At 40.4% G+C, this 27,530-nt stretch overlaps 1 protein-coding gene across 1 annotated transcript; it reads right to left on the minus strand.

Moving 5' to 3' along the window:
• Positions 1-6,723: 6,723 nt before the first annotated feature.
• ltb4r (leukotriene B4 receptor) lies at positions 6,724-27,181 on the minus strand. The gene is made up of 4 exons (XM_057343376.1): positions 27,090-27,181; positions 18,763-19,325; positions 12,240-12,513; positions 6,724-7,530 (listed from the first exon to the last, which is right to left on the minus strand). Exons 2-4 carry the CDS (start codon positions 19,278-19,280, stop codon positions 7,177-7,179), a joined length of 1,146 nt encoding a protein of 381 aa, XP_057199359.1. The 5' UTR covers positions 19,281-19,325; positions 27,090-27,181; the 3' UTR covers positions 6,724-7,176.
• Positions 27,182-27,530: the final 349 nt, after the last annotated feature.

Consider the following 27,530-nt stretch of genomic DNA (forward strand, 5'->3'; position numbering starts at 1 on the left):
CGCACTCATGCAACCCCATACCATCAGAGATGCAGGCTTCTGAACTGAGCGCTGATAACAACTTGGGTTGTCCTTGTCCTCTTTAGTCCGGCTGACATGGCGTCCCAGTTTTCCAAAAAGAACTTCAAATTTTGATTCGTCTGACCACAGAACAGTTTTCCACTTTGCCACAGTCCATTTTAAATGAGCCTTGGCCCAGAGAAAACGCCTGCGCTTCTGGATCATGTTTAGATATGGCTTCTTTTTTGACCTATAGAGTTTTAGCCGGCAACGGCGAATGGCACGGTGGATTGTGTTCACCGACAATGTTTTCTGGAAGTATTCCTGAGCCCATGTTGTGATTTCCATTACAGTAGCATTCCTGTATGTGATGCAGTGCCGTCTAAGGGCCCGAAGATCACGGGCATCCAGTATGGTTTTCCGGCCTTGACCCTTACGCACAGAGATTGTTCCAGATTCTCTGAATCTTTGGATGATATTATGCACTGTAGATGATGATAACTTCAAACTCTTTGCAATTTTTCTCTGAGAAACTCCTTTCTGATATTGCTCCACTATTTTTCGCCGCAGCATTGGGGGAATTGGTGATCCTCTGCCCATCTTGACTTCTGAGAGACACTGCCACTCTGAGAGGCTCTTTTTATACCCAATCATGTTGCCAATTGACCTAATAAGTTGCAAATTTGTCCTCCAGCTGTTCCTTATATGTACATTTAACTTTTCCGGCCTCTTATTGCTACCTGTCCCAACTTTTTTGGAATGTGTAGCTCTCATGAAATCCAAAATGAGCCAATATTTGGCATGACATTTCAAAATGTCTCACTTTCAACATTTGATATGTTATCTATATTCTATTGTGAATAAAATATAAGTTTATGAGATTCGTAAATTATTGCATTCCTTTTTTATTCACAATTTGCACAGTGTCCCAACTTTTTTGGAATCGGGTTTGTACATGGATTACATATGTCACTGCTTTCAACCACAAACAGGCTCTGTAAAGTTTTGGTCATTCACGATTTACTTTGTTATGGACACTGTAAACTTGACTGTTCCTTGTTTTACCTCTTTTTTCTCCGACATCTAGATGTCTCTTCGACAAAGAGGAAGGTGGCAGATGATAAAAGACTAAGGGCCAGTTTTTCTAAACAGGGAAAAATAGCGCGACTAAGCAATTTCAAAAAAGCGCTGATGGGAGTGGAATTTTCTGCGGGTGATTTACTAACAAGACGCACATTAAAAAACACAGGCGCAATATCTCATTCCTATAATGACCAACGTAATCTAGCAAGTGCAGCGAAATTAGTGCAGCATTGAAAATACGCAGAGCCAATGGCCATCAGGTGCGAGTGATCTACTTACGACACAGGCGCATCTTGTTAAACGTAATCTGACAAACACGTATATATTGGCCTATACATTTTACGGATGTTCTTTTCTCAGGAAACAGCATGGAGACACAGGCAACACGAACCAATGAGAGGCAGCAGAAAGAGAAGTTTTCTGCTCAAGAACTGGATGTGTTAGTAGGGGAGTGTAATAAATATAGTAATGTCCAACCTGCTCGCAAAAGGAACATCTGGAACTCTATTAGGGGCAAGGTAAATGCAATAGGGGGAAAGGCGCATCCGCTGATGAAATAAAAAAAAGATGGCTATACCTAAGGAGACGTACAAAGGAGATGGTTGCTTTTAATAAAGCATTGGCGAAGCAGACAGGTGGTGGTCCTGTTGAGGAAATGCCCTTGACACCATTAGAGGAACTTGTCCATCAGTCGCTCAATGGAGAGCAGTAACCAGGGTCGGTGGATTTGTTTCGCTGGAACATATTCAGGAGAGTTCTTCTCAAGGTACAGAACTGGGCTATATGCGTAGCCTAAATGTAAATATCTTAAAATCTCTGCATAACCATAATCCAGTTTGTATTCTAATTTTATATTATGTAATCTTAATTTTTAAAATAGGAAACGCGTCCTTAGCTGTCCACAGTTTGGATCCAGACATAATGCTGAGTGCAGAGCCAGCGGAGACTTCAACTGTCCCAGTATCTGGTTCTACATCTGATCAATCATCAACTTCGCAACTTCCGCTCGCTGACATTGACTTGAAGTTACTACAGGAACAATATATGCAAACCACTGCTTTAAAAGAGACATTTCCAAGCTTGGTGAATGGGCTTGAGGAAGAATCTGGATCTATGCAAAAAATTTGCGGACACACAGAAGTGATAGTGATAAATATTATGTCCTTGGGTAGTCTAGTCAGGGCCACACAGGCTACAAATGAATCCCTATTGCGTATTCTAGATCGTTTGAGCCATGATTACAGAAACCCCACAAGCTCCACAATGCAAATACGCCCTGGCCGACCGGGATTGCGGTGTCACAAAAGTAAACCCATGGAAGGTGACGATAAGAGCAAACGCAACAAATAGGCAATTATCATGCTTTGACGTTACAAATGCTGCCACACAATGGCAGTTTATTTAAGTGTTTTATGTTGGGTTATTAAGTATTTGTTGATTACTTCATTTGAATAAAGCAACTTGTCAATCTACTCTATGCAAGTGTATTTTTCTTAAGGTTCTGCTCAACACATTCCATATTGTGTGTCAAGGTAACTATCGCTTCATTGTTGCAACTATCACATATAAAAAGACTGTGCCGGCTTTAAATGTCTCAGAAATGTTCTGGCCATTTCAAAAGCTTCCAAACTTGCCCAGTACTCTGAAGTCCTAATTTTTTTTATTAACTTTTTATTGTATTATTGTATTTTATTGCGGATATTAAGTCATTGATACAAAGGATGGGCCATTATTTTAAATAGGAATTTCTCTGGATTTGCACATTCTTGGGAACATTTGGGATAATGTAAGTACACAACTGCATGAAATATATCACACTGTGCAAGTGATGTCATGGTTCTGCCTCTCTTGTCATGTCTTTCTTGGTCTCGTGGCAGAACCATTACATGGTTCTAAGTGCTCAGGACGCACTTAGCACAGCTCCTGCTGATGTTTAGCTAGCTAGTGGCGATGGATGCCTATTTAAGACCGTCCACTTCATCAAGTGATGCTAAGCCCAAAACAGCTAATCTGAGAAGATATGTCGACAATTATCTCGAGCTTGGTTTTATTCAGAACAGCGACGGAAGACCAAAATGTGTTGTGTGTCTTCAGGTGCTAGCTAATGAAGCCATGAAGCCGGCCAAGCTAAAGCGGCATCTAATGACGAAGCACCCGGGGCTTAAGGACAAAACAGTGGATTTTTTTCCGCCCAAAGAGTGAGGAATACATGCTTCAGAAAACACGACTGGTGAACCTGGCCACAACTTCAGAAAAAGCACAGAGGGCAAATTTGAAAATATGTCATCCTTATAAGGCTTGAATGGCCCTACCGTGTAAATACTTATTCCTTTCCTCGAGAATGTGTTGATTTTTCAATTGTTGGTTTTATATAATTCCTCAAAGTGCTTTAGCCATGAAACTTAAAAAATAACTGTGTTCATTGGGACTTTGCCGGTCTTGTTACTGTTCATTTTTTGAAAGCTCTGTTACTTGAAAATTAGAAATGCTGTGAGGTCAAAATGTAATCTGAATAAAAATGACCCTGTGTTTAAAAGTATAGAAATGGTATTAACATTTATTTATTCAAATTCAATTTAGGTTCATTTCTATGACACTCGCCTTAAGTATTTATATTGAAAAGTTTAAAATATAAATAATTCCTACAGCATCTAGGAGTACAAATGTCAGTAAACATACTGTATGTTTAATCGGCATGAGGATTATAAGGGGGTCCTAGGAAAATTTTCTCCCCTGTAAGGGGTCCTTGGCCCCAAAAAGTTTGAGAACCCCTGTCCTAGAGGTAGCATGTATAATGCGAAGAGCAGAGGCCCTAAGACTGAGCCCTGTGGTACACCGTACTGGACTTGCGATTTGCGTGACACCTCATTGTTAATTGCTACAAATTGAAAACGGTCGGATAATAAGATTTAAACCATTTCAAAACTATTCCTTTAATGCCGACGTAATTTTCGAGTCTATGTAGGAGTGTGCTGTGGTCAATGGTATCGAATGCAGCACTAAGGTCTAGCAGCACCAATAACGAGATACAACCTTGGTCAGACGCCAATAGCAGATCATTTGTAACTCTGATCAAAGCAGTCCTGTACTGTGACATGCTCTAAATCCAGACTGGAATTCTTCATTGATGTCATTCCTTTGGAGGAAGGAGCATAATTGAGTTGAAACTACTTTTTCCAGAACTTTAGATAGGAAAGGTAGATTTGATCTAGTTCTCTAGGGTCGAGTTGGGTTTTTTTGACAAGGGGCCTTGTAACAGCCACCTTATATGCTTTAGGCACATGTCCTAATGTCAGAGATGAGTTAATAATACCAAGAATAGGATCTATAATTTCTGGGAGCATCTCTTTCAGTAGATTTGTAGGTATAGGGTCTAGCATGCATGTTGTTGATTTAGATGATCTAATGATTTTAGACAGCTCATCTTGATCTACGGTATAAAATAATTGCATTATCTCCTTATGGGCTCTGTAGTTAGTTTGTTCAGCTGGTTTCACTTCTGATTGCATTGTTATAATTTTTTCTCTAATATCTTGGATTTTATATGTGAAGTAGTTCATAAATTCATCACTGCTTTGCTGATATACAGTATCAGATGTCACTCACAATTTATTTTTTGTTAATTTAGCCACTGTGTTAAATAAAAACCTTGGGTTGTGCTGGTTTTCTTCTATTAGTGATGAAAAGTAGGCGGATCTGGAAATTTTTAGGGCTTTCTTGTATTTTCGAATACCATCCTTCCATGCTGTACGAAATACCTCTAATTTTGTTTTCTTAAAGTTGCGCTCCATTTTCCAGGCTGCTTTCTTTAGAGCCTGAGTGTGTTCATTATACCACGGTGTGGGACTGACATTTTTAATCTTCTTTAAACGTAGAGGAGCAACTGTGTCTAGCATTACCGAGAAGGTGGAATTAAAATTTTCAATGGTAGTGTCAAGATCTTCAACGTTATTTCTCATGCTAGCGATTTGAGACAAATCGGGCAGATTATCGAGAAACGCATCTTTGGTAGTTGAAGTTATTGTTCTACCATATTTGTAACAATGAGTTTTATTTGCAGCCGTAGGCCAGTGAAGCAAACATAATACCAGATAATGATCCGAAATGTCTTCACTCTGCTGAAGGATTTTAACGTCGTCCACATTTATACCGTAAAACAGTATTAAATCTAAAGTATGATTACGAAGGTGAGTGGGTCCTGACACATGTTGACTAACGCCCATGGAGTTAAGAGTGTCTTTGAAAGCCATTCCTAAGGCATCTGTATCGTTATCTACATGGATGTTAAAGTCACCAACGACAAGGATTCTATCTGCGGCCAGTACTAGTTCTGATAAGAACCCACCAAATTCTTTAATAAAATCTGTGTGGTGCCCTGGAGGCCTATACAATAGCCAGAATACATTTTAAAAATGTTTTATCCTTAGTATTAGATGTTGAAACATGAAGTACCATGACTTCAAAAGAATTATATTTAGAATGAGACTTCTGGGAAATGCTAAAAGAGTTATTGTAAAGTGCTGCGACACCTCCCCCTCTGTCTCCCCATCTGTTATCATATCGTTAACAAAAAGTGCTTTATTAGAGAGAGATCTAATATTTAGTAATACGAGTCGTAACAGTTGATTATCTGTATTTTGTTCATGTTTAATTTGTTTAATGTTTATTAAATTACTTTCAAGAGGTTAACGCATTATTTTATGTTTGCTAATCCGGGGGTCAGACACAGTCTCTATTTTGTGATGTTTGGGAGAACGGATTACTACATGTTGTACATTTTGTGTATTCTGCGACGTGAGACGGCAAGCAGACAGTTGATTAAGCCATTCTGTCTGCTCCCTGACTTGGGCCCCAGCGAGTCAAGCTTTAGCATTAGCATTAAGACTTTTTGCCATATTTCTAGACAGGATGGAAGCCCCAGCCCAGGAGGGATGGAGACCATCTCGTTTCAACAGGTCAGGTCTGCCCTCAAAACTCTTCCAGTTATTTATAAAAACTATATCATTCTGCAGGCACCACTCAGACAACCAGCCATTTAGTGATGATAATCTGCTATAAATCTCATCACCACGATAAGCAGTGAGGGGGCCAGAGAATATTATAGTGTCTGACATCGTGCTTGCGAGCTCACACACACCTCTTTAATGTTATCTTTTTTAAATGTTATTTTTTAGTCCTGTCTAGTTTAGTTAGTCTGTGTTCCTGTTTATCTGTCATGTTTATATCTTTGTTATTTTACTCCCTTGTGGGTTTTTGTTTTGTTTTATAATTAAAACTCTGTGTTAACCCCTTACCCGCTGTCTGCGTTTGGGTCCTCTGTCCTTGCACCTCACCAAACCGTGACAAGTGATTTTGGGATATTTCATAACAAAATTATTCCATATTGTGGCTTTAAGCCAACATTTCCATGGTATAACCCCAAAAATCATGAAATACAAATTAAGAAAAACAACGTCGGACAGGCACATCACATGGTCTTGCGAATTCAGCAGCTTCGCTTTTGAGATGCTACTGGTGTACATTGGCACCACGTTGAGCACAGAAAAAACCTTGTCGGAGCCGTAACGCTCTGCAGATGCTTGCGGTGCCAGAAGGAAAATATGAAGGAAAGCTACGTGCAATAAAGATACTTTTAGAAAATCCAAGTAACTTGCTCTTTAATTAGTATACTTTAACACTGATTATATAGATCATACACAAACAAGGCTACTTTAACACATTACAGTAAATTGTAAAAAAGAGAAATAACAGCAAGATATACTGAATGAAATTAGTCACAGAGCATAAGAAACTCTCTTTTTTTCATTACAATTAAAAAGAAATAGCGTTTCAGATTTTTTTTGTAGCGTTTTTAAAGCAACAAGCTTTGCAACAGGGGTGAAACAAAATGTTTAGTGCTCTTAAACACAGTATTTAACAGGGTATTTAATATTTATTTTTAAAAGTCGTTCAAGCTATTTCTTCAATATTTCTGCAAAAATTAAAAGGATTTACTTTTTATGCAATGGTCAACTTTTTATTAGCATACATAAAATATAAGTGAACCTGAGAGTGAAATATAAAGAAAAACAATACAAAAACAATACAACACTTTTATGGCAGTGTGGTCAGAGTTTTAATTTCATCAATGCTGTGCACTACCTCACCAGGGGTTTCAGCTCTTGCATCGTCCCCTTTACGACTAAGTTTAATGGACAGCTTGTTGAAAACTAAACTCTCTGCATGAGAGCCACGACTAGATCTTGTGCTGCGGGTGGACTCAGAGTTGGTGGCCTCGAACAGTTTAGCCATGAAGCCAAGACCAGCCTGACGGATGTGAGAGCTGCCAGCAAAAACATACAGAACAGGATTGATGCTGCTGCTGAGAAATGCAAATGCAGTCACGTTTGGACGGGCGACTTTTGCAGCGTTTAAAAGAGAAGAGGAGTCCTGGATCAGACCAATCACCTGTAAGAAACATACAAACGATAGAAAAAAAGCAGTAAGAGATGTTCCCTTTCTGTCGGTCTTTCGACGTTGTGTCGAGCTGACAGATGGGGTTCGCTCTTGAGAACCTATCAACTTCTGACTAGTTTAGAAAAGGCCAATGAAATTGGCGAATGGAATTTGCATGCCGGACTCCACCCCTGGATATCCGGGTATAAAAGGGAGACGGTGTACGGCCAGGTTGTGGCAAGAAGTACACAACGTCTCGTTCCCTCCATCAACAACTCCCCCCTGGTCGATTCCCCTGACAGAGGACCTTCTGTCACAGGGGAAGGGCACATAACGGCATCCCAGGCAGACCCCTGGAACTTCCATGTCTGGACGGGACGAGAAGATCCTGAGTGGCCCACCCCTGCTTGGTTGGGACATCATTCAGGCTAGGGCCTCGGCCACTAGGCGGCTATACGCCCATAAGTGGCGCCTCTTCTCGTCCTGGTGCTCTTCTCGAAGAGAAGACCAGCGGAGTTGCTCGATCGGGAACGTGCTGTCCCTTCCTCAAGAGAGACTGGAGAGTAACCTCTCCCCCTCCTCACTGGGAGTGTATGTAGCCGCTACGACCGCTCATCACGACCCAGTTGGTGGGAAGCCTCTGGGACAGCACGACCTGGTCATTAGGTTCCTAAGGGGCGCGAAAAGGCGGCCGCCTCATCCGCGCCCTGTATCCTCTTGCGACCTAGGTGGCGGGCCCCTTCGAGCCCCTTGGAGCTGCCGCTCTTTCTCACCTCACAATAAAGACGGCTCTCCTGATGGCGCTCACCTCCAAGAGGGTAGGGGACCTACAAGCACCCTCCGTGTCCACAGATTGCCTAGAACTCGGGCCCGGTGATTCTCACGTTATCCTGAGACCCCGGCCCGGCTACGTGCCCAAAGTTCCCACCACTCCCCCTAGAGACCAGGTGGTGAACCTGCAGGCGCTCCGCACTGGGGAGGAAGACCCAACCCCATCCGTGTTGTGTCCAGTACGTGCACTGCGCCTCTGCTTGGACCGCACGCAGAGCTTCAGAAGCTCTGAGCAGCTCTTGTCTGTTTTGGAGGTCAGCAGAAGGGGAGGGCTGTTTCCAAACAGAGGCTGGCGCACTGGATCGTGGATGCCGTCGCTACGGCATACCGATCTCAAGATCGCCCCTGCCCGTTAGGAGTGAGGCACACTCCTCATGGGCACTGGCCCAGGGCGCCTCTCTGGCAGACATCTGCAGAGCTGCGGGTTAGGCTACACCCAACACCTTCGCGAGGTTCTACAACCTACGCGTGGAACCGGTGTCAGCCCGCGTCCTGCAAGGCAACATGTAGGACCGGCAGCCTGTAGGGCATACGCCTGCGAAAGCCCTTCCCCCCTTACTTAGGTGGGTCAGCGGCTATTTCCGCCACCCCACTTCCCCACTGGGTAAAGAACAGGCATTCCATCCATCACTAAGCACCTCCTGGGGACAGGCTGGGCAGAGCAGCCCTGCCCCCTTAGGCCGGGGAACAGTTGAGTTATCTACCACATAGCTCTAACCGGACCTAGTGCTTCAGACGTGGTAACCCCCCCCCAGTGGGCGGTTCCGTCTGATTATCCTCATGAATGGTTCCCACCTCGGTAACCCATGACCTCCCTAGGTGGACTTCCACCTTGTGGCTAACTCCTTCAGTCCGCACATTTTTCCATGAGTTCTCCCCTGATGGTGTGTCTCCACTAATTCCTCCCTACGGAGGTAGTTGTCTCTGTAGCGTTTTTCCCCCAGGGGGGAATAATTCTTACCCAGTGGCCCTTACGGTGCCGGTGGCAGGGGCTTCCCACCTTTTCAAGCTCTGGGACCCCCTACCTCTCCACTGGACGGTTACAATTTCGTGCTAGCGCTCGTCTGACTCGCCCAGGCCAGTCAGCGTCGCTCCGCTGGAGATTGTGACGCGGCACAGCGCTGTGGCGTTTTCCATAGGAACCCCATCTGTCGGCTCGACACAACGTCGAGAGACCGACAGAAAGGGAACGTCTTGGTTAAGGATGTAACCTCAGTTCCCTGATGGAGGGAACGAGACGTTGTGTCCTTCTTGCCACAACGCTGGCCGCCCGCCGCAGCGGTCGAGGGATGCTCAGGCTCCTCAGACCAAAAGGTGAATGAATGCAACACGCCGTCTCCCTTTTATACCCGGATATCCGGGGGCGGAGTCCGGCATGCAAATTTCATTCCCCAATTTCATTGGCCTTTTCTAAACTAGTCAGAAGTTGATAGGTTCTCAAGAGCGAACCCCGTGTGTCAGCTCGACACAAAGTCTCGTTCTGAGGAACTGAGGTTACATCCGTAACCAAGACGATTTTAAAGAGAAGACAATTCTTTGTAAAAAAGATTTTTACAAAATTGTCTATATGTAAATATAGATGGATGTTTTTGAGAAAACCCTGATATTGAGTTAATTAATAAGAATACTGTTGCATGAAATGGGTTGAACAAACCTAGAGAATTTACAAAACCTCAATTTTAAAGACCTGGGGCTTCCTTTATAAAACTTTGTGTAGATTTCATCTGTTACGTGTACATGCGCACCAAAGGAAGATTACGCCAGATCCTGTGCACATTTCCTCTTTTTTTAAAATATTTTTTATATAGTGGAATATTTGATCAAATGTGTATAAAAGCAAAAACAGAATTCGGATTACTTTATTACTTCAACCTCACCTCTAAAAGTGTGCATTTATATACTACAGTATATAAAATACAGTTTATTTTTTATTAATCCTGATATGTGAGTGAAAAATAGTGCAAGGATATTTCTATGCCCATTTAGTGTGTACGCAGCATTTAAACATCAGGCCCCTGATATGTTCCATTAGCTTAAACTATGATGCAATACGTTAAGCAACATACTGTTAAGATGGATGTGAGGCAGGGCTGCACAGTTACGAAACAAATGTGATGTGAAATGAATGAATTTACACTGTAGCACACATGCAACACATTTTTGCATTTGTGTGAGACAGTACATGCAATCGTGTGTCAAGTTTGCCTGTATTTAGAAAAAAACTTAATCAAGAACAGTATTTTACTATGTATATAGTTTTGCGTTATCTACATGTTCTTTCTCTTTGTGTAGTGTGAGTAATAGAAAGAAGAGAGTCCATCGCGCTTTTTGTAAGTGCCATGATTTTTTCTGCAGTGAGTCTTGCTTCATGCATCTGAATAGAAATATTAGCAGCTTCAACATAAAAACATGTTTCACAGTTTACATATAACTTTCAATACTGTGAAAAGAGAATGCATATATGAAATCATACATTATTATTGCAAGGTTTTTTTTGCTCAAACTACAAAAGCATATTAAAATTATTTGGATTTTGTTTGGTGATATTGGGTAGTGGTGAAACGGATTGCGGTTAATCCAAGATATGTACGGATCGTACTCTACGGTTCGGAATGCATGTGACCAGCAGATTAACTGTAAATTTATTTATCATGGAGTAAAAGATAGTTTAAGAGTGCACACGTTCTCACTGTCTCTCCAGTATCTCAATGATCACAAAATGAAAGTGCATTTACACGTATATGTAAGGAATAATTAAATGGACCGGAGTCAATTATTCCACTTATAATAGGGTTACCACACCATAGGACATTGTTCAAATGTTTAATTTCAATGTTTGTCATGTTTTCGTCTCTTAAATGCTGTTGATGGTAGAACTACAAGTACTTGCGCATCTCATTTCAAGTGTTCGTTAGAGCGAATGAACTCGGAAGCTTGAGCCACGTGGTGCGTGTGTGTGTGTGTGTGTGCGTGTGTGTGTGTGTGTGTGTGAGTGAGAGAGCGAGCGAGAGACCGCGCGCACACCTGCGTGTTTGCAGTAATGTGACAGAAAAGCCAGTGATAATAAATTATTTATTCCTCGTATTGTTTCTATCTTCAGTAGTAAAAAAAATCACGCAAACTTTTGAAAGAGTAGGTCTATCAAAATATAATCAAAATATAATTGTTATCAGTTATAAGCAGAGGAAAACGAACCAGTTGGCTATCAGTGTTTATTAATGCATTTTGTTTTTCTATTTAGTTATTTTATTTATTCGATTTCAGTATATGTATTTCTTGTTTTTGAAATGCTTTGTTTGTTGAAACGAAACTGCACACGTTTCCGGCATTAACAGTAAAGTTTGACGTTATATACGTCAGATCAAGAGCAGGGTGCTCTGTGCGGTAATGGTCTGTAGGCTACACTATAACCTTTCTTTTGTTTAAACTTGGCGAAGTGATATGGAACTGTAATGCGGTCAGCAGACCTGGAACACCTTCATAGGTGTGCATTTACTGAATTATATTTAAAACTATGAATAAAACTGTGATGAGCATTTACATTAGCTGATCCGAAAAAGGATCCAACCCGTGACCCAAAATCCATAATATGATCCAAACCATGAGTTTTGTGATCGGTTGCACCACTTAAATTGGGCAATATGAACAAAACTGATGTAAAGCAGAAAGTGTTAGGATTCAAGACATGTGATATGCAATGAGGTACGACATCACAACATTTTCAATATAACATTAATTTACATCTATGCATTTAACATACACTTTCATCCAGAGCGATTTACATTGCATTCAAGGTAAACCTTTAACGTATTCCCTTAAAATGATATCTTTCCAGCACCATGAGCTACAGTTTGGGCCTATGGATATATGGAAAAAAATGTTATGCACACCTGTAGGATATTGATGAGGTGATACGGCAGCCAGAATACGGTAAAAGCACCAATGATAAGCAGGATCAAGATGCTTCCTCTTCCTTTGCGTTGGAACATGGCACTACGTAGCCTACATATCACTGAGATATAGCACACCAGGATGAATGTGAAGGGTAGAAGGAAACCTAACAGAGTCTCAGAAAAGTACTGAAAGATTTCATGCCCCACACTTTTCCAGTGGAACGGCACACACACATATATTGGCACGCTGGGACGAATTTGTAGGAGGGAACTGGTGGTGATGAAAGAGAAAAAGGCACATGAGAACAGAGAAATATGATGTATCATAAATAAGATCAAAATCAATAGTTACAGTTTTGGAGCCACACTAAAATATGTAGACTAACAGATTTTTACCAAATATTTAAGCGCAATTTTTGTTTGGGAAATGGCATTGTTATACAGCCCTGGAAAAATTACAAAACCACTCCAGTTTTACATTTAATGAGCATTCATACATGTGTTGTGCCAGTTCCAGTCCAGTTTTTTCCAGGCTCTCCTGTTTTGCCAAGTGGTTGATATCCTTAGGACAACATCATGTTGACCCTGGGACAACATTTAAATCAACCAATCAGATTTCAGAAATAAGTTTACAGTTTATTTTAAATTTAATCTTCCAACCAGGATTAGGTGCTTCTAGACCATTGTTTTTCACTTATCATTTCCCTCTAATTTTAGGGGTAAGTAATGGTTAGGGTTGGGGTTTGGTGTGGGTTTGGGTTTTATTTATATAAAAATGGTGTCCTTAGGTTAACAAAATATGTTGTCCTGAGGACTTCAACCACTTGGCAAAATCAGGTCGAGCTTTTTTCCATCTGCCATTTTATTTGGAGCACAGCATTTAATACTTTTGAAGGTAATTATATAGATTGATTTCACACCGCTGCCATGTTGAAATCGAAAGCAGCGAGGCTGAGGTGGGAAGAATGCCTTAAGGACAGATAGACTGCAATTGTTTGAACAACCAACCTGGAGTTATTACAGCTATTTATGATCTGAGGTCACGTGACCCGCTGATGGTAATGGCTGTGTAGTTCGATCGCTCCCCGACTCGACATCCATAATTTAACTATTTCTCAGTAGAACTGCCTGGTGTAGTCAAAACAACCTAGAGCTGAATGCATTCAAGACAGTGGAGATGATAGTGGATTTCAGAAGGAACCCTCCATCACTTCCTCCCCTCACCATCCTGGACAGCACTGTGGATACTGTGGAGTCATTCAGGTTCCTGGGCTCCACCATCTCTCAGGACCTGAAGTGGGAGTCCCACATAGACTCCATTGTAAAGAAGGCCCAGCAGAGGTTATACTTCCTCCGTCAATTGAGGAAGTTCAACCTACCACAGGAGCTACTGACCCAGTTCTACTCAGTGGTCATCGAATCTGTTCTGTGCACTTCAATTACTGTTTGGTATGGCTCGGCCACCAAATCAGACCTACGAAGACTACAACGGACAGTTCGTAGTGCTGAGAAAATTATTGGTGCTCCTCTGCCCACACTTCAGGACCTGTACGATTCCAGAGTGAAAAACAGGGCAAGAAAAATCATCATTGACTCCACACACCCAGCACACAAACTCTTTGATCTGCTGCCCTCTGGCCGGCGCTTTAGAGCACCAAACACCAGGACTTCCAGACACAGAAGCAGCTTCTTCCCCCAGGCAATCTCCCTCCTAAACAGATAACTGCTCCTTAAGAGCAATATTCCACTTCCACTACTCCTATAGTGTGCACTATAGTGCCTTATTATATCTACATCTTATGTATACATGTATATAACACTACCTCCACTTACTAAATTATCCATTTGCACAAGTGTACATACAATCTGTTAATATGTTTATTCTACTATATACTACCCGGTACAATGTCTCTTATATGTTATTATCCCCCATTTTCTGTAAAATAGTCTTTATTTTATATATGCACAATTTAGAATCTTTAGACTGTAAATCGTATTATATTGTATTGTCATTGTGTTAAATGTCTGTACTAGAAGCTTCCAACACCAAAGAAAATTCCTTGTGTGTGCAAGCACACTTGGCAATAAAGCTCTTCTGATTCTGATTCTGATTCTGATTCTGAACTCTCCATATTTGTAAGCGTTTTATCTGAGTCATCGACGGCAGCGCAAATAACTATGGCAAAACATCAACTGACGATAAATTCCCCAGAAAAAAAGCGAGTGAAGGACACTGACTATGCGTCTGTGGGGGAACTCTGCACCATTGTCGCCGAGGAGTTGAAGACGCACTTTAGCCTCGTCAGGGAACTGTTTAAGGAAAAGTTCCCTCCGATAGCTGAGAGACTGGAAGAGGATGTTCGCCTGATAAGGAATAATTTCGACAACATGCAGACAGCTCTTCGTCATTCAAAGAAAGACACGGTAGAGGTAAAGATGGCGGTCGACTCTCTTCGGGAAAAGCAGGCAAGAATGGAAGACAAAAGCCGCCAGTCCAATGTCCATTTGGTGGGGCTGAAAGAAGGTGCAAAAGGAGATGACCCTCTGCGATTTATTCAGAATCGTTTTGCTAAATGGATCTTGCTGGTAAGGAACTGGAAATCGAAAGAGCTCACCGTATTTAAAACGGAGGATGCTCAAAATCAAGCCTTCGCACTTTCATCTTCAAGATCCTACGCTATCGAGATCGCAATGCGATCCTGAATGGAGCTCGAGGGGCTGGGCAAATTCTTCACCTCGGAGCGCCGTTGCTTTTCTTCCCAGACTACAGCACCCATACGGCGACTAAGAGGAGGGAGATGACCTCGGCAAGGTGCTCATCCAAATTGTTGGCCTTGAGGTTGAAAGTGAATGAATCTAAGGCCAGCATATCAGCTATCAGACACGAAGACTCAGTATATATCCAACCGAAGGAGGTGAATAAAATATTCGAACAATATTAACAACATTTCGTCACCTTAGAATTATAAAGTTCAATCTGACATTTTGGTCAAAATTGAGTTATTCACATATTCTTATTCTGTGACAATTTATTTACATTATGCCATGTTTTTAAATGTGTGCATTTTGGGAGTTTTTTAAGAAAATAAAAAGGTTCTATCTATAAAATCGAATTGCAATTTGGTGCTATAAGGTTCTATCTGCAAGCGCCAATCAGCACTTTGAATGCACACAAGAGGACCAATCAGGATCAGCTTTCTTTGTCATGTGACCGGACTCCTCAGTGACGGGAATATCTGAGGAATTGATACTCTTGTCAATAAGAGCCGCTGAAACAACATTATTTTTAGACACAACACTAGCCAGCAGCTCTAACTTCTTAATACCTGTGTTTACATAGACTCTCATAATGCAGTTAATGCCAAATAGTCAACAATGCCAAGAGTCTTGATTACAACAATAAACATTATTGTTTTTTCAGCCATAATCATCTCTAAAAAGTAATTTGATCTGTCCCACCTTCTGTGGATAAAACATCGATACAACAATTAAAAGGGCCTTTAATCTTTAACCTGAACATGAAGAAAGCATCCTAAAATATGAAATAAGTGTCATAAAAGCAAATGTACATTTTTTACATATTATTATACACTTAATTTCATGTTTTAACAAAAGTTATAAGCAAATTGTTTGTGTTGCTTGAAAATGTATTGCTTTAATGAATGTTTTGCAGGTAGAACCTTATAATTCTAAACCAAAAAAGCAAGGTTCTATCTGCGTTTGACCTGTTCCAAAAAAAAAAACATTTACAAATTTCAGAAAATGTTGATATTGTACATTTGGAATACATTTAGGGTCTCTGTCTTTTTCATGTATAAAAGAGATTTGTTCCTCATATCATTTTTGCTATATGAAATGCAAAATCTTTAAAGCTCAATATCTCAAAACTAGTCAGACTGCAGATAGAACCTTATAATTTCAAGGCGACGATTTGTATACTTCAGAGTCTAGCACTGTCCTAACAAATATTGATTTATTCCTTAAACATTTTAATCTCCCTTAAGTAAATAACACTCAGCGTGAGATATTGGATAGCCCTTTGACGATTGAGGAATTCAAATCCGCCCTAGATTCCATGAAGAGTAACAAAGCTCCAGGGTTAGATGGAATTCCCCCGGAACTACTGAAAACAGTATGGGATAGTGGCACCCGTGATCCTTGATTCTCTTAACTTTGCTTTAGAAAAAGGTACTTTACACAGGGACCAAGCTACGGCCTTGATAACACTGCTACTGAAGAAGGAGAAGGATCCATTGGAATGTTCTAGTTATACACCAATCAGCCTCCTGTCCACGGACTCAAAACTGATGGCAAAAGTTCTAGCCTTAAGACGGGATCGGTGTGTAGGAGACTTGATTGGTAATGATCAAACTGGCTTTTTGAGGGGGAGATTTGCTACAGATAATATACTTAGACTTCTTCATATCATTCAACAAGCAGATTCATACGCGGCTTATATCTTTTCTTTGGATGCAGAGTGAGCCTTCGATCAAATTGAGTGGAATTTTTTATGGTCCGTCATTATCTGTCGAGTTTGGCCACTTTTTCCAACGAGCTGTTAAAACCATCTAACCGTTCAGCCAGAGTACTTACTGGCTCCTATATCTCCCTTTCTTTTCATCTTGGTAGGGGTATGCGGCAAGATTGCCCCTTGTCACACTTGCTCTTTAACTTATCATTAGAGCCTTTGGCCCAAGCGAATAGACAATGTCCTATGATAGCTCCTATAAACTGTATGAACTCGTCTCATAAAATTTCAGTTAATGCAGTTTATACAACGATAACAAAATTCTTATGGAACAACAAACATCCCAGAATTCGTCTCAAATCCATGCATAGGTTTAAACAACATGGCGGCTTATCCTTACCAGATTTCTGGTCTTATTATCCAGCGTATCAGACAAGACCGCTGGCATGAATGGTTGTAGAATCACCAGTGCTTGGCAGGCATTAGAAAATAATATCATCTATTCATTGCGCCTACAGGACTTACCCTTTGCATGAATATCTAAGAAAGATTTGGCTCGATTTGGACTAATTATTTGCCATTCTAATAAAATCTGGAAGGCAGCACAAAAGATAATGGGAGTCACAGACATTTATTGGGAATCTACCCCTATTTGGCATAATAATAATCTTTGCACTGCTAATAAACCGTTTGTCTCTAAATGTTGGGCTGAATGTAGCATTTTCGCCTTAGCATTTTGAGATACTAAAAGATGAGTTCTCTCTTCTGAGGTTCTCTTTTTTCCTGTCCTTAAGGTTAAGATCTGCATTGAAAGCCTATGGAGTACCTTGGCCGATTAAACTGTCTCCTCATCCTATGGTGAAATGGATAGACTCGAGTATGGCTTCTAGGGGAATTGTGAGTATAATTTATGATTCACTTGAACGACAGTACTCAAAAATTCCAATTGAGGGCGTATTGGAAATAGAACTCGATACGGTGATCGATTGGGATACTGTTTGGGAGAATTGTTTTACTTCCTCTAAAAACCTGGCTCATCAAATGATTCATTATAAGCTACTTTACAAAGCATATGCTACTCTCTGTCTACTCTACAAAATGAAAATAAAACTTGATCCCTTTTGCCACTTATGTAATAGTTCTACCAAGTGTACATACATGCATATGTTCTGGTATTGTCCTCAGATTGAGATGTTTTGGTCTTTGGTACAGAAAGTATTGTCTGACTTGCTAAGAACTGAGATCCAGAAGGACCCACTGCTCTTTCTCTTGCTGGATGATTCTTCAATGTCATTATCTGTCAATCAAAAAACCAATCTCATCTTATCTACTGGACATTGCTCTGCTGGAGTGCGCCACTGCAACAAAAAAAATTTGTGCTATCAGAAATACAGTACAATCTTGGATGGACCTCACTGAAACTCTCACGGACATGCTGAAACCATGATGGACCAGATACTCTAGCTTGGTTTACTTGTATACCTACCTGTCTTACAATTTTCTGTTATGTCTATTTATACAGACTTTCTCTTTATTTTTCCTTGTTTGTCTGTTAATTTTAGTTATGGGCGGATCTTGGGCTTCTTGTAAACTGTTTTACATACATGTACAACATATAATATGTCTAATAAAAAATGAATCACAAAAGAAAAAAACGATTTATGATCGTAAATGTGACAATATAAGCATAGGATGCATGTCACACTAGCTGTTTTTCTTGACCACTTAAGCCGTACCATCACATATTAGTGAATGTTTAAACTGCCATTAATGGGTTTCATTCGCGCACACACAGCCAATCTAACGTTGTTTTTAAACGCATAATTTGTTTATTCATGTCACAGATACCCAATGGTTGTCCAAACCATTGTAGTCTATCTTTCCTTCCGGTTTTCTTCCCACCTCTGCCTCGTTTTAGATTTCAACATGGCAGCATAGTGAAATCAGTCTATTGTTCTCATTTAGACATGTTTTATATCCAATATGCTTTATTGCTTAATTTAAAGTGTGATTTGTGTGTTTGCACGGATTGTAAAAAAGGATAATACGCACCGATAGAATGGCATGGGCAAAGCCATTAGAAAAGCCATCACCCAGATGCCCAACATGATCAGCAAGAGTCTGTTCTTGGTCCTCATCCTCTGAGACAGAAACGGTTTGTTGACAGCCAGCCAGCGGTCCAGGCTCATCAGAGATATGAGGTAAATAGATGCATACATGTTGACACAGCACAGATAATGGACAGTCTTGCACAGGGCAGATCCAAACTCCCAGCCCCTCCCTCCAGCCAGGTACCTGAGAAACAGTGGAGCGCTCAAGAGTACTAAAGCATCAGCCACCGCCAGGTTGAAAATCAACAAACAGGTGACAGAACGGCGCCTAACTTTGCACAAAATTGACCACACTACAAACAGGTTGCCAGGAAAACCAAAGACAAAGGCGAGAACCAGGATAGCAATCCCGATCTGATGGGACAGGGAGAAGGGCTGTGGGGAAACAGGCATCAGCAGAGTGGAATTAGGGGGTGGTCTGGATAAGACTGCGGTCTTCATGGTAACAAGAGTGGCCATGTTATTGATGGAAGTTTGGCAAGTTGGTGTCACTTCTTGTATTTGCTGTGGAAATAAAGTGAACAATTTTTTTTAAAAGAATGTTAGCCCAACAAGAAGAATCTCAAGAAATCAAGATTTTCCCTAAAAATAAATAACAAACAAGATAGATGTAATAAGTATAATGAGCAGAACAAACAAAGTCCTGTAGTCCACCATTGTTGTTTTGATTGATAAGTACTCACAACTAGACTGGCAATTAAATATGCATGCCCATGACACCACAGTTTTTACAAATGTATATTTTTGGTAAAACCTTTAGAACGCTGTTCTTACGCAGAACAAACTGTTAACACAGTTAAAAGTAATGTGCAAAATGTAATCGGAGTACTTTTCAAAGTAATAAGTAAAGTAAGGTGAGTACTTGATAAATGTACATATCATGTTTACAGCCACAATGGACAAAATGCCTGCCAATGTATGCACATGACAAAAAAATGTTTTTGGACATGTATCTATGAGGACCTACTGTAGGTCATGTTTGGAAAATAACTTGCAGACCGTGAAACTAGTATGAGTCATGACACGCAAGAGTAATCAGTGGCATTGTTTTAGATGCGCCTCATGAATGTAATAGGGATGGGAAGATTCATCGATTTGCATACATGCATCGGCATAAAAGGTAACGATGCGATGCATCGATTTAAAAAGTTGTTTCTAACATATTTGCATCGGGAAAAATCTATATGCATGTTGATTTCTCTGAACTGTTTCACATGAGCGGTTTGTCATCACTGCTGCTACGTCAATATGATGTATCACATTACTACGGAGACTGTGGCGTGTCCTGACAGTCACACATAGGTTGCGTCTGACAGCTAAGTGCTGCCTTCGGAGGCTGCATTCCAAGGCAGAAAGGCATTAAGGCACATCCGAATACAACGTTTGCTTTACTCCCTGTCTCCTGACTGAGAGACCTATGTTTGATAGATTTTCAAGGCAGCATAGATGTATCATTTAGCTGTAATGTTAGCTACTGCTAGCATGACCCCGAGTTAGCAAACGATTAAAACTTTTTTTCACTTCCCGCTGGCTAACAGCTCTGCTTGTTCCAATGCAATAACCAATGTAATCGCCTTTTTTATTTGTAAACATATTTAGCATTACTGAGAACAAGGGCTTCCAGTACCTCCTCTACGTCAAGACCTGTTTGTGAAAGTTCCCTGCATTAGAAGTCAGGAGGCACATCAGTTAATCATTACAAAATTCCTTTTTGTATTGTGTTTTGGTTATTATTCAATTGAATGGTATTCTATTAGATTCCATCTTCCAGATAACATCCCACCAATAAAATCCATCACATACCAGTAGACACTGTAGTTTCCATTAAAACAAAAAATCCTATTATAACCATTAATTCCATTGAATCGCATTATATTGTATTGAATTGGATCGCACTGCATCGTAATAGTGATGAATCTTATCGGATCACATCGGTAGTTGCTTCATATGTATCTTTAATGTATCGTATCGATGGCGATGCATCGAGATGCATGTCGCATCGCATTATATTGTATTGAATTGGATCGCACTGCATCGTAATAGTGATGAATCTTATCGGATCACATCAGTAGTTGCTTCACATGTTCTTGGGAACCCTCTAGTGGCCACAAGTGGTTAAATTATTTTATAATTTCTTTTTTCGCCTGTTGGCCTGCGTGCGCTGCACCGAAATAAGGAAGATGTATATTCACGTAGTCATGGAGTCGACAAGTAATTTGAATCTCATTTAGAGGCTTTGGACAGGGCATTCAGTTACGAATGTGTGTAACGGCGGCACTGCCTTGTGCATCTGCCTGGATTAAAACTGTGAAACAGTTCACCTATACAGCGATGATAGGCTTACTTTAAACGTGAAACCAAAACAGTGCAGTGGAACATTTGACCGAATCGTTCAAAACCAGGATTAATTAAAAAACTAAATACAGCTGTTTGTTGTTCAGAGAAAGGCAACCGTTCTGTTAGGAACTATTGGAATTGGCGAAGTAGCGCAAACAGTAATTTATTGCAGTGCCTTTAAATAATAATATAGTGTTTATTGAACCGTACAACATCACTCTTGCGGTTATACTGAAATTAGGAAATTCTTGCTATTGTCATTGTAAACAGCATTGCGTCCTTAAAATGCATTATAGAAAGGCGACATAATAGTTTGCAACATACTGGGCCAGATCGGCTTGCGGAGGCAGGCTCACGCTTGGCTCAGCCCCTTCTACAAAGGTAGTGGAAAAGGAAAGTGGAGGCAGCCTCGCGCTAGAGTCTGGCGGCAGGGCTGGGCCATGGACGGGATCTAAAGAGGCAGAAGGGAAGGGCTGAGAATGAGCCTGAACCACTGGCGGAGTCATACTCACACTGCCGGGACAGCTTGGGCCGGTGGCGGTGGGTCCAGGGCGCGGCCGGGATTGCCGAGAGCCTGCTACCGCGGCCTGATGGTTGGCGGCCCTTCCTCGCGTGGGCCGGAGTAACACGGAGTTAGGAGTTTAGTTGGAGCGTGGGTAAGGGACCTTAAGGTTCTGGCTTGCTTCGTTAGCGGCTTTGCATGGAGAAGTTGACTTCGTACGAAGACGTTTCCGTTTTTCATCGTGTAAACGTAGTCTTAGTTTCCCTGTGATTTCCCTCACCTGTCTCCAGTCTACCATCACCCACAGCTGTCAGCAACTCCAATCAATATAAACTTACTCTGTTCTCCACATTGTTGTCTGGTCTCATTGTTGTGTTGCGCTGTTTAGTGTATTTAGTGTGTTAACATTATAAATAGTGCTGTCAAACGATTTAAAAACTGATTAATCACTGGGGTAATAAGGAAACAAGAAACACCTGGGGAAACTGATTAACAAGAAAAACTACAAAGGACTACAAAACATGGCATGCAACAGGAAATAATATAAAATTCCAAAATAACAGAGGAACACGGACTGGGATCATGACAGAGTCCCCCCCTTAAGAGCGGCTTCTAGATGCTCACAACAGTCTAGGAGGGCAGTGTAGCGGAGGCGGAACAGGGGGAGGGAAGGAGGGCCAGGCCCGTGAAGGGCCATGGTGCAGAGGCGGACTTGGGCCGTGGTGCAAAGGTGGAGCCGGCAGGGCTGGAAGCCTGGGCGTGGCAGTTATTTTGCCCGCGGCCTCTGCAGCAGAAGAGCTCTGAAAAAGCTTCTCCTTTTGCTTTCCTGTTTCAATCTGTCAGGGTTTACACTTTAAGATTGAGACAGCTCCAGATTGGATACAGCATCACTTGTGAAGACTTCAGATGATGCCAACACTCACAAAGACTTCAGATGATGGCAACTATAGATGGACATACAAAACTGCCAAATATGTAGGAGCTGATACATGATGATACATGGCGTGGTTGTGCTCTGACCTGAGTTCGATTCCCGGCTCGTGGTACTTTCCCGACCCCACCCCCTTCTCTCTCCTACTTCGCTTCATGTCCTCTCTCATTCAATACTGTACAAATAAAGGCAAAAAACCTGCCAAATATTGTAATCACTGCCTGATTACACTGCCTATGGTACTGCCTAAAAGTGTAAGTTTGCTGATTGTCAATCCACTTTGTATTGTTACAATAATTGCCGTATATGTAAATGGACAAATGTTTACCCTTATTTTTTTGGTTACTTACTTGAGATATTCCCATTTACTTGTCCACAAAAAAAATTGCTGGATATGGGTTGAACATCTGCAAACTTAACCTATAATAATATTGCCTGTTTAACTGAACATTACTTTAAACAAATTACTTATATTGTCTTAGAGCTATTGTGATATGAACATCTTTCTCCACTGCTGTGTTCGCTCTACACAGACGAATGCACCTCTACAGACCCTTCTGTCAAACTCCTGAAGTTTGCAGATGACACCACAGTCATTGGCCTTGTTCAAGACGGTGATGAATCTGCCTACAGAAGGGAGGTTGCTCAGCTGGCTGCCTGGTGTGGTCAAGACAGCCTGGAGCTGAGTGCATTCAAGACAGTGGAGATGATGGTGGATTTCGGAAGGAGCCCTCCATCACTTCCTCCCCTCACCATCCTGGACAGCACTGTGGATACTGTGGAGTCATTCAGGTTCCTGGGCTCCACCATCTCTCAGGACCTGAAGTGGGAGTCCCACATAGACTCCATTGTAAAGAAGGCCCAGCAGAGGTTATACTTCCTCCGTCAATTGAGGAAGTTCAACCTACCACAGGAGCTACTGACCCAGTTCTACTCAGTGGTCATCGAATCTGTTCTGTGCACTTCAATTACTGTTTGGTATGGCTCGGCCACCAAATCAGACCTACGAAGACTACAACGGACAGTTCGTAGTGCTGAGAAAATTATTGGTGCTCCTCTGCCCACACTTCAGGACCTGTACGATTCCAGAGTGAAAAACAGGGCAAGAAAAATCATCATTGACTCCACACACCCAGCACACAAACTCTTTGATCTGCTGCCCTCTGGCCGGCGCTTTAGAGCACCAAACACCAAGACTTCCAGACACAGAAGCAGCTTCTTCCCCCAGGCAATCTCCCTCCTAAACAGATAACTGCTCCTTAAGAGCAATATTCCACTTCCACTACTCCTATAGTGTGCACTATAGTGCCTTATTATATCTACATCTTATGTATACATGTATATAACACTACCTCTACTTACTAAATTATCCATTTGCACAAGTGTACATACAATCTGTTAATATGTTTATTCTACTATATACTACCCTGTACAATGTCTCTTATATGTTATTATCCCCCATTTTCTGTAAAATAGTCTTTATTTTATATATGCACAATTTAGAATCTTTTAGACTGTAAATCGTATTATATTGTATTGTCATTGTGTTGAATGTCTGTACTAGAAGCTTCCAACACCAAAGAAAATTCCTTGTGTGTGCAAGCACACTTGGCAATAAAGCTCTTCTGATTCTGATTCTGATTCTGATTCTGACTTTGTTGTTTCTCAGTGAGTCACAGCCACCTCTGGCTGATTAAAGGATATATTTTTTGATTGTAACATTGAAATATGCATTTTTTAAGCTGCTTTGAAATTATATGCATTGTTAAACTCTATACCCTTACGACAGCTATCCTGGGTTTTACTATGGTAATACTGCAACCATGTAATCATATTTTTTTTCTTTTTTCAAATCAAGGTTTTAAAAATGGTTCTGATGCTTTTGAAACCATGGTGAAAGTCTGTATAGGTTTTCTATATGTTGTAGTAATGGCATAGTTAATGTGGTTTTGCTACAACAATCAATCATTGTAATTGATTTTGTATGGTCTTACTGCAAATGCTGTAAAAAAACATGGATAACTTCCATATGGGTACAAATACTGTATTTGTGTGTTGGTCTGATAAATGTAATGCAATTGTGTATTTAATCTGTTAAAATATTAAATTTGCAGTTGTTATTGAACATTGGTTTTTGTGTTGAATGACATTTGTTTAGCGTGATTTAACGATAATAAACCGCGGACCGACCGTGGGCCGCCAGCAAACATTAATGATAAACCAGCGGCTTAGCAGCGGACCACCGGCAGAAATATGGCGGCTGCCAACTTTGCCACCGGTGGCCCGCCACTGGTTCGCCAGTCTTATGTTAGCTGGGACAGAGCACAGATATTTTTTTAAATGGATGGAATGAGTCAGGGATGCTGCTGCGAGTAACACAAAACTATAACTTTCCAAAGCGAAAGTGAAACTATCCTCGCGCTCCGCTGTCAAACAATAACTGCGAGTAATTAAATATTCCGTTTCCTAAAATGCAATCTAAAGTATGCACGAACTCACATTCCCTTATCATAGGCTACTGGAAAGCAGACAAAACATTAAGAGCATTTCTTGTTATTAAACTGTTTACTTTTGTAAGAAAATACGAAAAATAAGTACAGTACAGTATGTCAAGCAGTTGTTAAGTTGGTACATGTCTTTAGAAGCATAATTTATTTTTAGACTTATTTGTTGACCAATTGTGGTCTGTGCAATAAATAGTAAAAGTTCTGAACTATTCTATTGTGTTTTATTGTTCCAGTATAGTAATGATAATATTTACAATAATAATATTTTTATATATATAAAAAAAATTAATAGGTGTCTCTCACATTGACCCACAGCAACATTAAAATAGTGTAGATTCGTGTACAATGTTTTATACAAATAATTCATTCTATTTAGTTTCCATTTAACATATTTAATATGGGGGGCATCCAAGTTATTTGACATATTTGAACATTTTGGAAAAGGTAATGCAATAGTTACATTTCCTGGTAATTAGTTACTTTTATAATGATGTAACCCAGTTACTAACTCAATTACTATTTGTGAGAAGTAACTAGTAACTATAACTAATTTATTTTTTAAATAACGTGAAAGTGCCATTTTGCTCTGTTTTTCTGTCAAGGACTCCATATCCCATCATGCTTTGTGTCTTGTGATTGTCGACCGGTTTCACCTGTGTCCCATTTCCTGTTTGTCCCTGCATTTGTGTATATATTGCCTTTGTGTTCAGTTCTCTAGTATCGATCATTGTTTAATGTCATGCCTCGTGTGTCTCTTGTTATCTTGGATGTTTATGTGTCCCTTGTTATCTTGGATGTTTATGTGTCCCTTTCGTGTTTTCTCATGTGGTTTTGGATTACGCTGTGGACTTTATTAAAGGATTATACTGCATTTGGATCCGCTCCCTGTTTTCCCTTCCCTAGCAAGTAACAGATAGTTTAATGGAATCCTTAAATACCTTAGCAAAATTCTTGTTAGGTAAAATAATAATTACACTTACAACAATTACACTGTTTATTCAGTTTTACTGTCTCAATATCTACATGGTGCAACCAAGATTATGACCTTCTGTGTTCTGAAACACTATACCTGGGTTTTAGTGCTCCAGTGGAACATCACTTTCATGTCTATTAGTCTTACTCTGTAGCATTGGTGTAACAGTAGAGATTGTTCTTGGTTATTTAGTGGTATAGATAGTGGCTGGTACTTGGTGTTTCTGACACTTCTATTATTTCCTGATGAATAAATGTGTTGACCACGCTTTTAGCACATTGAGTACAGGATGTTTACCCATGTGGCAATGTTATCTTGTTATCTTGAGAAAGAAGCACACTCTGCCAAGTGCATGAACAGATCGGACTACCAATGCTTCACTCTGAGTGGTTATGTCCATATTTCCGAGCACTGATCACCAAGCCCCTCAACTAACTGCTTCTTACAGCAACTCGATATTTGCATCTGTCAGCACAATGCCATTTATGTAATTGCAACAAAAGTTGTCTGAAATTCTCACCCCTCTAACCAAATTGATTTTATATGGTACTTCCACATTTTTTAAAAACAATTTAAGATGGATTCAGTGACAAACTGTTTTGGGGGAAAAAGCTTCGTTCTACAGCAGTAACTAAAAAATGGACTTTCATGCATTCCAAACTTGTAGAAAAATGACTGTACTTTTGAGAACCTGAGAAAGTTCTTAGTGGTCAACACTGGCAAATTTAAGGGTTCACTTAATTTTCTAGTCTGATTTATGATGAGTCTCAAAGTAGGCTGTACACTACTTTTGAAGTTTTAGCACTATTTAAAATATATTACGTATATTTATGTACATTAATACATGTATATTACTGTTAATAGATGACATGTAACGTAATGTAACGTATAACATAACATAACATAACATAACATAACAACATAACATAACATAACAAACATAACATCAATTATGTTAATGTTTAGTCCACCAAAAAGTAAACTACACAGAACATGCATGCACAATAAAATGCCATACCTTAATGAGAAAGACTTGGCAGGAATGTTACAGTGGCTTGAAGGAAGGCAAGTAAATGAGTTTTTCTGGGGGCTCGAAATCATTGTTTTTTTGTGATGCAATTTCTTCCTCTTTTTTATAACACTTGATAAACAGCCAGTTGCCTTAAACAGGAAAGAGCAATGAACAGTATGACGTAATAAAAACCGATGAAAAATCAATGCTGGTCCTTTCGTTACCTTAATATTTTGTTATCCTGTCTTTTTGCATTGTTGCATTTTGTCAACAACTCTTTGTTCTTGATTTCTTTTCCTTTTTATCTTTAGTTTTTAGTTGAGGGGGAAGTTGATTGTAGTACTGTTTTCAAGTGTGTACTGCTTCCTCCAAACTGCTCACATTGTATACATAATCAGGAGTCATTACTTTACTATGTATATTATTTTTGTACATTTACGCTTTTTA

This window comes from Triplophysa rosa, linkage group LG1 (genome assembly GCF_024868665.1).
Source record: "Triplophysa rosa linkage group LG1, Trosa_1v2, whole genome shotgun sequence".
Lineage (NCBI taxonomy): Eukaryota > Metazoa > Chordata > Actinopteri > Cypriniformes > Nemacheilidae > Triplophysa > Triplophysa rosa.

Excerpts from the sequence above, each read along its gene's own strand:
- ltb4r (XM_057343376.1), bottom strand. The coding sequence starts at position 19,280 with ATGGCCACTCTTGTTACCATGAAGACCGCAGTCTTATCCAGACCACCC. Across the intron at positions 12,514-18,762 it reads TTGCCCATGCCATTCTATCG|TTCCCTCCTACAAATTCGTC; the intron begins GTGCGTATTATC and ends CATCACCACCAG. Across the intron at positions 7,531-12,239 it reads ACCTCATCAATATCCTACAG|GTGATTGGTCTGATCCAGGA; the intron begins GTGTGCATAACA and ends TGTTTCTTACAG.